A 12,188-nucleotide genomic window follows, 5' to 3' on the forward strand; every position below is an offset into this window, starting at 1 on the left:
AATTAAATATTTTCCCTCTTCTCCTTCTCCCCTTACCCAATGTTCTGGTATTTTTAACACAAATATAATATACATTGTGTACTTACGCCATGCAAATCGCGAACATCAAATCCCGTAGGAACACTAGTCACTACATCTGAAATAAAGAAGACAGTCACGACATTAGACTGTTTGTATATAAACCACTTGTTGAATCATCAGTGATACAGTATATACATGTATTACTTTTTCTCCATTAACTAAAAGCAAATCTTCAAATGATTTATCTTGTTTTCAAGGGTTATTGCCATCAAAACAAATTGTAATATTCTCCTCACAATTCGTGTAGCTTACTTTCAGCTATCCCATTACACTTTTTAGAATCAAAATTAGAATTCCGCTCAACTGTAGACTATTGCCAGAGCGTTAACTTTCTTATTGGTAAAAGGGTCTGAAGCAAAGAGAGTGAACATCTCGTTGATTGTAGGAGAACCTGAGATTAAGCTCATTATGACCCGGGTGACCCGGGTAGGCCTAGTTGATATTTAGCTTTATCAGCTAGCTAGTTAACTTCTTGGTCTAAATTTTGAAATCTTAAAAAAGTATAAATAAGTCTAGATACTTACTTAAAAATAAAAGAAACGAAAATACTAAACAAATTGATAACAATGTTACTCTTGCCATGTTTGAGCTGTGACATGTGCTACACTGAATATAAGAATCGTCGGCAAAACGTTTATACCTAGGATAACTTATTAAGTACGGTATCCGGTTTGTGTCAAACAGGAACAATTTGATATCTGAAAACAAACTAATAGGCAACGACGCAGAAAATAAAAGGACTGGTATTTATGCGGAGTTGGTTCCGTAAATGAAATGATATCCTCAGTGGGCCAACAAGCCTTCAGCATACCTTTATTAGTTCATACTCTATTAGAAAATAGTAGCTTACTGAGTCAATAACATGTGATTCTACACTTTTGTTTTAAATATTTATTTTAGACTAGTAATTTCAGCATGATTATAGTCTCTGTTATCACATTGACTTCAATATAGTAAAGTTAGAGTCTGGACAATCGAATCTATCTGTCTCGTTACGTCATCTGTCTTCAACGTCATTTACTAAAAATAGATATTATATATTCCTACACTCTAAATAAAAACAAAAACATTGCAGAATTTTCAGAAAAAGTTTCGACTTAAAATCAAAATGTCATTTGACGTTTTGAAATTGTTTAGATATTGAATAAATCAAGTGAAAGGAGACTGTCATCAAATTTTCACGAAAAATGGAAGAATAATCATGGTAAAAAAACAACGCACTATATTTATTGCACATGAATATCTCAAATAAGTACTAAGGCTTGAAGGAGAAAGCAGAAAATTTTATCATTTTGTGCGTCGTATTTTTTCTAATTTATTTGTGATCCTGGCGTCAAAATTGTAGATAGAAATTAATTGACGAAGGGTCGAGAGGAAACATGTCGGAAAACCTGATAGCTACTGCTAGACACTTGGACAAAGAGGATCATGAGCAGCCAGAACCTTTTCGAGTCGAGCCGAATATTATGTGGCCAGATTTTAAAGCTGTGGTGAGGCCTTCTTTTCCATATTAATTGTCCATAATTTACAATGTCATGCTAAAATTTTCAACTTGTGCAAAGACGAATTATGGTTGAAGGCTAGATTGCCAGCATAGTTTGTCGTCCATTTGAATGCTTCTGCCCTCGGGCATTGTTTTTATGTGTTTGTTTACTAAAGAAATGTGTCTAAACAAATAACGATTGGCGATTGGTTGGTGCGATTTTAATCAGCTGTGTCTTAGATATTTATACTTTATGTGATATATTTTTATGGTCTTTTGTGTTATAATACCATGGAGAATTTAACTACATGTTAATATATAATTGTCTATCAATTTTTGATATCTTAATATTTTAAAGCAAAGTTGAGGTTACATAATTTTTTTTATTATTAATTATTGTTATGGAAGGGAAGCCATTGATAGGGTTAAAAGTCCATTCTGTTTTTGTCTCTAGCCCACATATGTTATGTTATATGGGATCTTACACCTGAAGGAAGTTGCTCGTTGTAATTTTTGGTAACCCTAGATAGGATCATATGTGTAGGCTCTAGCAACTGGCACTGAACTGGAAACTCTTAACATGATGGCACATATCAGAATTAAAACATGTACAACTGCCTAGCCTAACTCAATGTTAGATGTTAAGTTGATTCTGAAACATGTGATGGTGGGGTATTGCATTTGCTACTTACATCAGAAACTATAAATAGACTATGACTTTTCACAATCAAGAATGATCTGTCATTCAAATAATAAATAATGTTTTATTGAAATTATACATCAGTAGTATTTTTACTTGTGACAAATTCAAAACAACTCGAAATACAAAATTGCAACTCAGGACACTTTTTAATAATCATGGACCAATGTTAAAGACATCTTGGAGAGTTATCTTTTAAAAATTGGTCTGATTTACAGTAGACCACATCTGAGTTCTGTAAATGATAACGACGCTAATCAGTGGTTTGGATAAACAGAAAAAATCACTTAGTCACTTATTGGCAATCAGATAATCACTTGTATTACCGTACTGGTATTGATAATCTGAATCAAGTCACATGAAAACAAAAGATATCTATTATACTGATTTAATCACCTCCAATGACCTTGCTTTAAGACAAATGTAGAACAAATGACTTTCTCATGTCAAACCTTCACTTATCCCATTTGTAATCCATATATCTTGGTATGTTAGAATTATTTATTTGTATTTGTAGGTTATAGCTCAATATGAAGACCCTCCAGATGATGTGATCATCAAATATTCAGATGAGGACAATGATATGGTTAGAATTAAAATTTTTCTTTTTAAATTTGATTTAAAGGAACAGGTTAAGAATGTTAAGAATACCGGTACAACTCTTTTTCTTGAGACTCTGCAATAAAAACATAAGCTTATATAGAAATAGAAAGTGAAATTCCTAGTTTGAGGTATTTTTGAAGGAATTATTTTCTTTTTGTGTATTTCTACTTTATTATTTATATGTTTGCTTTCTGAGTAGATAGGATTTGGTGATGACAACAAAAGCTGCATTGTCTAATGCTTCTTAGAATACACCGTTGAAGAGGAAAGAAATGTGATTGGCTATATGAAAAAAAAAAAACACTTACCTGCAGTTTATCAACTCTAAAACTTAATTTTGCTATGTTATTTTAGATTATGATGAGCACACAAGATGAACTGTTTGAAGCCATGAAGGTAAGTCAAATTCATGTCTTCTTAACTGTTGAGAACAGAACAGTTAACATTTCAATGAACTATAAGATTATTTCCCCCTGAGTATCTTGTCCAACAGATTGGACTTGAATCGAAGTGTCTCCTCGTGTTGTGATGTAGTGTAAGATACCTCAACAGTTGGAAATAAAGAATAAAGAAACCTTAGACTCTATCTGACCCTTGACCTTTTAAGCAATCCATAAAGTCAAGATGACAAAATATAAGATAGAAACATAAAATGTTTTTATTAGCCATCATTGGTATCAAATGAACGACAAAGGAAAGTGTAGGTGTCAGTTCAGCCCAGACCATCAGAAACTTTGTCTGTCTATATAGCAGGACTCTGTCTTACTGTACTGGTTCTGTCTTGATAGCATAGTATTGTGTGTCTTTATAGCCCTAAAAGAAAAACAAAAGTAGGATGTAAAACTCCATTTCATTGTATAGAAGTATATTGATACAAAATGAAAGTAGACTTATTGATATGCTGCAACAAAATCAGTCAGTGAAGTAGATATAGCCATCCTAGATTGTTTAAGTCTAGTTTTCCTTTCCTTAGCGGGACTGTCTCAACCAGTATTAAAGGTGTTAATCATGTAATACTTAAAACTGCATGCCATCATATAGAGGAATATGTCCCTTTTTTATTTTAAAGTTCCTACTAAGAATATCACAAACAGCTAAAAAAAAAAAATAGTCTATTTACGTAAACATTTACGAGCCTATAGGCTCCTTTATTTCTATTCAAGCAGACATTGGATTATGAAAACTAATAATCGCAATTCTATATGTTGAAATTAAATCAGATTGTCACTTTAAAGAATTTCAAATTATTACTTTTTTGTAGACTGCTGCTGATAATGGAGGAATCATGCAGTTGGAAGTGAAGGGGATCAAGAAGACTGAAAGTGCAACAGAAAAGAAAGCATACCCTGCTCCTGTGACACAAATTGACGCTACTCGAATTTTACCAGCCATCCCCCGAAATAAAGTGCCACATACTCTACCTTTAATCACAGTCAACAGGTTTGCCATAGTTTTACTCCATTTTGAATGTCTCCTCTACAGGTTTATAAATTGCCAATTAGGACATATGAGTTGCTAATTGTGAGTGGCTTTAGGTGAATTAGACATTGTTTGCTAACATGACATAGGTGGAGACATCATACGATTTTTTTCTTCACAAAACATGCTCAGTAAGTGTTGGAGGTAGGAAAGGTTGAAATGAATAAAGCGTCATAATGCTGATTTGGAAAATGAAACAAGATCCCATGTGCTGCAGACTGTGGATGTTAAAATTCCTGGTCAGTTGTTAAAATGGCTGATGCTGCTCTCCTGGCAAAAGTTCTCTAAGGGAAAAAAAAAAACTTAAAATTTAAATATTTAAATTCGGACCCATCAAAGCAGGGGTTCAATCTGAGTGTAATTACCCTAATTGGGGTAATTTTAGAATTGTTCAGACGCTTTGTAGTCTAGCATAAAATCTTTTGACAAATAAGTGAAGTTATCTAATTCAGTCAAATATTATTTTCCGACATGTAAAAGATTGGTTGGAAACGTAAGAGAAAACTACGAAATATTAAGGATTTATAGAGAATCCTGAAAAGGTTAATACTAAGAAAAAGCCCAGTTAAAAATGTTGTGTATTCTGTTTTTTTTGATAGTTCCGATCAGCCATCAACGAGTGAGATGGCAGAACCCGCTGATATGAGAGAAACAGGGGAGATTACTCCTAATTCAGACAGAGACCAAGAAACTGGATTATATTTAACAAAGGTAACGTTTTAATGTATCTAGAACTATTTTCGCAGTAATCAAATCAAAGTAGAATGATTATTTTAAAAAAATTGGAATATCAGCTTTGAATTTAAACTGTTAGTCTTGGTGTTAGACTTTGTGTTGAAATGAATGTGAACAAGAGCAAGCACTATTACTGTTATCTCATTTTTATACGCCCACATGAAATGGGGGGGGCGTATATTGTCGTCACCCATGTCCGTAGGTCCGTCCGTCCATCCACAACTGCTCGTAAACACTCTACAGGGCACAATTCTTGACGTATTTTAACGAAACTTAGTATGTGTGTTTGCAATCACCCAAGGATAAACCCTATTGTAAATCAGAGAAATCGAAAAATATTTAGCATGAATTATTGCCCTTGTTAATTTTTAGCTCGTAAACACTCTAGAAGGCACAATTCTTGACAGATTTTGACGAAACTTGGTATGAGTGTTTGTAATCACCCAAGGATAAACCCTGTTGAAAATCAGCGAAATCGAAAAATATTTAGTATGAATTATTTCCCTTGTTCTTGCAAACGCGTTCAATTTTTAGCTCGTAAACACTCTAGAAGGCACAATTCTTGACAGATTTTGACGAAACTTGATATGAGTGTTCGTTATCACCCAAGGATAGACCCTATTGAAAATCAGCGAAATCGAAAAATATTAAGTATGAATTATTGCCCTTGTTCTTGAAAACGCGTTCAACTTTTAGCTCGTAAACACTCTAGAAGGCATAAGTCTTGAAGGATTTTAACGAAACTTGGTATGAGTGTTCGTCATCACTCAAGGATAAACCCTATTGAAAATCAGCGAAATCGAAAAATATTTAGTATGAATTATTGCCCTTGTTCTTGAAAACGCATTCAATTTTTAGCCCATAAACACTCTAGAAGGCACAATTCTTGAAGGATTTTAACGAAACTTGGTATGAGTGTTCGTTATCACCCAAGGATAAACCCTATTGAAAATCAGCGGAATCAAAAAATATTTAGTATGAATTATTGCCCTTGTCATTGAAAACGTGTTCAATTTTTAGCTCGTAAACACTCGAGAAGGCACAATTCTTGAAGGATTTTAACGGAACTTGTTATGAGTGTTCGTAATCACCCAAGGATAAACCCTATTGAAAATCAGCGAAATCAAAAAATATTTAGTATGAATTATTGCCCTTGTTCTTGAAAACACATTCAATTTTTAGCTCGTAATCACTCTACAGGGCACAATTCTTGATGGATTTTGACGAAACTTGGTATGAGTGTTTGTAATCACCCAAGGATAAACCCTATTGAAAATCAGCGAAATCGAAAAATATTTAGTATGAATTATTGCCCTTGTTCATGCAAACCGTTCAATTTTTAGCTCGTAAACACTCTAGAAGGCACAATTCTTGACAGATTTTGACGAAACTTGGTATGAGTGTTCGTATTCACCCAAGGATAAACCCTATAGAAAAATCAGGGAAATCGAAAAATATGTTATGAATTATTGCCCTTGTTCTTGAAAACGCGTTCAATTTTTAGCTCGTAAATACTCTAGGAGGCACAATTCTTGACAGACTCTACAAGTCACAATTTTTTTGTTCATAATCACAATTTACAATAGATGTCATTATTTTCCTGAGAAACCATTTTGGTTAACAAATAAGAAAATTTAATTTAATCATTTAACATGTCCCTAACCAGCCACCATACATGTACAGCATCATAAGATACTATAAATAGACCAAGTGGAAAATCCAAGACAGATATCCAATCATAGCTTAGTCATGTGACATCCCAAGATGCAGCAGTTTATCTGATTTCATTTTATAAATGTCATTCAAGAGAAAAGGTTTGCATAATCATTTCATTTTCACCAATTGTGCTGATACAAAAATGAAATTAAACATGGATCATAGGGGAAAGGTTTTGTTTCTTGGAAGATTGAATTGAGTTGCTGGATAAGTAGGCTACTACAGGAAAAATATTTAGTATGAATTATTGCCCTTGTTCTTGCAAACCGTTCAATTTTTAGCTCGTAAACACTCTAGAAGGCACAATTCTTGACAGATTTTGACGAAACTTGGTATGAGTGTTCGTATTCACCCAAGGATAACCCCTATAGAAAAATCAGGGAAATCGAAAAATATGTAGTATGAATTATTGCCCTTGTTCTTGAAAACACGTTCAATTTTTAGAAAAAATTTAATTTAATCATTTAACATGTCCCTAACCAGCCACCATACATGTACAGCATCATAAGATACTATAAATAGACCAAGTGGAAAATCCAAGACAGATATCCAATCATAGCTTAGTCATGTGACATCCCAAGATGCAGCAGTTTATCTGATTTCATTTTATAAATGTCATTCAAGAGAAAAGGTTTGCATAATCATTTCATTTTCACCAATTGTGCTGATACAAAAATGAAATTAAACATGGATCATAGGGGAAAGGTTTTGTTTCTTGGAAGATTGAATTGAGTTGCTGGATAAGTAGGCTACTACAGGAAAAATATTTAGTATGAATTATTGCCCTTGTTCTTGCAAACCGTTCAATTTTTAGCTCGTAAACACTCTAGAAGGCACAATTCTTGACAGATTTTGACGAAACTTGGTATGAGTGTTCGTAAGTCACAATTTTTTTGTTCATAATCACAATTTGCAATAGATGTCATTATTTTCCTGAGAAACTATTTTGGTTAACAAATAAGAAAATTTAATTTAATCATTTAACATGTCCCTAACCAGCCACCATACATGTACAGCATCATAAGATACTATAAATAGACCAAGTGGAAAATCCAAGACAGATATCCAATCATAGCTTAGTCATGTGACATCCCAAGATGCAACAGTTTATCTTGGTGTGATCATTGAAATTGATAAGATCTCGGACAAGTTCTAACTTGACGCATTTTCGATGAAATGATTTTGAGTTAATGCCATTAAGTTACGAAAAACGCGTCAAAATTTGTTTGTGAGCACAATAGAAGCTACAGTTTTCAACTGATTCTGATGAAACTTGGTGTGATCATTGGAATTGATAAGATCTCGGACAAGTTCTAACAAGAGATATTTTTGATGAACATTTTTTGAGTTATTGCCCTTGACTTTGTAAACATGCGTTAAAAGTTGTTTTTTGCCCTTGATTAGAGCTGTGTGATTTAATTGTTTGTTGTATTTGTGTTATTGATATTGATTTTAAAAAATTTTGTGGAATTATTCAGCATAAATAATTTCTTCAATATGAGAAAATTCGTACTTTAGTCACTAAAGACTGTTTTATTATTTTTGACAGCTGCCAGTGGGCGTATGTTAGCTTGCAACGCAAGCTATCTTATTTTATAAAGGACAATTTTCTGTCAAAATTAGGGACTTTATTTGGTTGAAAATTCTCGGAAGGAGGTATATTTCTTTTCAATGTAAACTTGATATTTGTATCAAACTGCAAAGTCATCAGTACCCTTTTGAAGCTTATATTCAAATTCAGTTTTATAAAATAGACAAATTTCCATTTACCAATAATCTTATTGCCTACAGTTGCCTATTTATAGCAGTGATAAGTTCATATTCTGGAGCCAAGAAAATGTTCAAAACATAAACACCAGGAATCTATTTATTTTTGAGATAATTGATAATTATGAGTCTTCCTTGCATAGTTTCATCTAGAATAAGGATAATCCCGAAAAAAATCATTACCAAGATTTTTGACCAAACTAATTAAGTTAATTATCATTCCTAAAAGTCATTGTTTCTTTCCTTTCTTTCTTATATTTTTTTAGTATGTTGAAGTTTATGATTATTTGATACAGTACTGGTCTGTACTTATCAATCTAATGAAAAAAAAAAAAAATTTTGATTGCAGAATATATCCGACAAGGAAGAAGCCCAAGTCCTAGAAACAGACAGTAACTCTGCCTCCTCAGCTGATCAACCAATAGAAACAGAAAAAATCTCTTCCAACAGTGAATATGAAAGAATGACAGGTGCCAATCTTCCTGAAGTACCTTCTGATGATTCTATGCCCTACCCAGCTTTTGTTGAGTTCATGGAAAAGGTAATACTCCTTTGCAAGAATTTGCTTAATTAAGTATATAACCCCTGATTCTATAAAATCGTGTGATTAAAATTTTTCCATAATGTGAAAATTGAATAATCTCAAAATTTTAACTAACATACAATTTAAGTGATTGGAAATAGGTTTCCTAGCCTTTTTAAGTGTGTCAGGGACACATTTGACTTTTATTTTGGACATTTGCATCATTTCCGGTTAACTCATTCTGGAATTGCAAGAACTACAGCCATCGGACGAAGAATTGTAATGTCCCAAATAAAAGTCAAATATTGTTCTAATTTCACTAGGCTTATCTAAGTCTGGTAACCTTGAATAGGGAACCAAGAGCCAGCTGACAGACAGGATCCTCACAAACTCAAGTTGTTATCCATGTGAAATATTTTTATTTGGCTCAAAGTTCAGCTGGTAGACAGGATCTTTGAGTGTCTCAGTTGTTATCCTTGTAAACGTAAAAAGTAGACAGGATCCTTGAGAACTTAAGTTGTTATCCTTGTAAATTATGTTCTTTTGACTGAAGGATAAGTCGATAAACAGGATCCTTATAAAAATGATTGTTTCTTTCTGTAGATGTGAATTTTATTACGTTTCAGTTGAAACAAGAATTACGTAATGAAATAGTCCATGATGTGACCAAAAAGACTGTAAAACAAGTTCTACGTGGTTTGGATCACACTTCAAATAGATTAGAAGATGGTGGTCCATGGGGAGGTAGAAAAACAGATCTTAGACATGTTCATCGTAAGTAAGAATTTTTCCAAAGAGTAATGAAATATTCTGAGAAACCACATAGCTTATAATTTTATAGAGTTGGAAATGGTCAACTGTTGAATTGATTTTGTCAACTTGGCACAAAACTAATACTGTTATGGAAATTGGATAAGTCAACTCTGTATACCTTTCTGAGAGTGCACATACCTAGATAATAAAGATTATCCACATTAGCTAATAATGTTCATTTAATTGATTTAAAACTCAAAATACCCTTTATCTAGAGAGATGGATATTTGACAAATTTGATATTTTTCTATTTGGTATTCCCTCTTGGAGATTTCACATAGTTGTTTTGATATCTTTTTCAGCTATATATCTACATGAAGGTGTATCATGTAAAAATTGTCAGAAGACTATTCTGGGACCCAGATACAAATGTGGGTAGGTACCAATTATTTCAGACTTCTAGTCATTCAGACTTCATTGTATGATGTTGGCCATCTTCATTAGCCAATTAGGTTCAGGAAAGTAGGACTCAAAATGTAAGTGAATTGAATAAAAAAAACATATCAGGCATTTCAGAATGAGTTTGGCTAATGCTGCCGTCTTGACAAAATTTCCTCATTGCACACTGTATCGTGTTGCTAGTCTTCATTAGCCGATTAGGTGAAGAGAAATAGGAGATGAAACTTCATAGTTTAGTTTGTCAGTATCTCCTATTTAATTTCAGTAATTGTGTGGACTATGATTTGTGTGAGAAATGTGAAAGTAAATATGGTATACACAGCTCAGATCATGTATTTATAAAACTACGACGACCGTGCCGAGATGGTCTGTATCGAGACAGTAAGAAATCTCCCCTACTGAAACGAGTGTTGTATAAATCTGAGGCTCTGGTTGAACCACAAGAGAGGTAACTCTTATAAAGTTATATTTTTGTGTTAGTGCTGGGATATTGCGATATAAGAGATACAATACATGTTGCGATATAAGAGATACAATACGTATTCCGATAAATTTAGATACAGTATGTTTGGCGATATTAGAGATAAGATATATATTACGTTTTGATATCATATAAGAGATTATGATACGTTTTGCGATATATTATAAGAGATTATGATACATATTGCGATATAATATAAGAGATTATGATACATATTGCGATATAATATAAGAGATTATGATACGTATTGCGATATAAGAGATTATGATACGTATTGCGATATAATATAAGAGATTATGATACGTATTGCGATATAATATAAGAGATTATGATACGTATTGCGATATAATATAAGAGATTATGATATGTTTTGCGATATATTATAAGAGATTATGATACATATTGCGATATAATATAAGAGATTATGATACGTATTGCGATATAATATAAGAGATTATGATACGTATTGCGATATAATATAAGAGATTATGATACGTATTGCGATATAATATAAGAGATTATGATACATATTGCGATATAATATAAGAGATTATGATACGTATTGCGATATAATATAAGAGATTATGATATGTATTGCGATATAATATAAGAGATTATGATACGTATTGCGATATAATATAAGAGATTATGATACGTATTGCGATATAATATAAGAGATTATGATACGTTTTGCGATATATTATAAGAGATTATGATACATATTGCGATATAATATAAGAGATTATGATACATATTGCGATATAATATAAGAGATTATGATACGTATTGCGATATAAGAGATTATGATACGTATTGCGATATAATATAAGAGATTATGATACGTATTGCGATATAATATAAGAGATTATGATACGTATTGCGATATAATATAAGAAATTATGATACGTATTGCGATATAATATAAGAGATTATGATACGTATTGCGATATAATATAAGAGATTATGATACATATTGCGATATAATATAAGAGATTATGATACGTATTGCGATATAATATAAGAGATTATGATACGTATTGCGATATAATATAAGAGATTATGATACATATTGCGATATAATATAAGAGATTATGATACGTATTGCGATATAATATAAGAGATTATGATACGTATTGCGATATAATATAAGAGATTATGATACGTATTGCGATATAATATAAGAGATTATGATACGTATTGCGATATAATATAAGAGATTATGATACGTATTGCGATATAATATAAGAGATTATGATACATATTGCGATATAATATAAGAGATTATGATACGTATTGCGATATAATATAAGAGATTATGATACGTATTGCGATATAATATAAGAGATTATGATACGTATTGCGATATAATATAAGAGATTATGATACGTATTGCAATATAATATAAGAG

At 32.2% G+C, this 12,188-nt stretch overlaps 1 protein-coding gene across 1 annotated transcript in view; it reads left to right on the forward strand.

The window, feature by feature from the left end:
* Positions 1-1,348: 1,348 nt before the first annotated feature.
* LOTGIDRAFT_238738 (hypothetical protein) overlaps positions 1,349-12,188 on the forward strand; it is a gene marked incomplete at its 3' end in the record, with an annotated part of 10,926 nt that continues 86 nt past the window's right edge. Inside the window, exons 1-9 of the mRNA XM_009051356.1 lie at positions 1,349-1,571; positions 2,782-2,850; positions 3,222-3,263; positions 4,129-4,307; positions 4,946-5,057; positions 8,914-9,105; positions 9,714-9,861; positions 10,203-10,275; positions 10,565-10,747. Of these exons, the coding sequence (XP_009049604.1) occupies positions 1,461-1,571; positions 2,782-2,850; positions 3,222-3,263; positions 4,129-4,307; positions 4,946-5,057; positions 8,914-9,105; positions 9,714-9,861; positions 10,203-10,275; positions 10,565-10,747 (1,109 nt within the window). The remainder of the gene's footprint in view (positions 1,572-2,781; positions 2,851-3,221; positions 3,264-4,128; positions 4,308-4,945; positions 5,058-8,913; positions 9,106-9,713; positions 9,862-10,202; positions 10,276-10,564; positions 10,748-12,188) is intronic.

The sequence above is a fragment of the Lottia gigantea genome (assembly GCF_000327385.1).
Source record: "Lottia gigantea unplaced genomic scaffold LOTGIsca_165, whole genome shotgun sequence".
Taxonomy (NCBI): domain Eukaryota; kingdom Metazoa; phylum Mollusca; class Gastropoda; family Lottiidae; genus Lottia; species Lottia gigantea.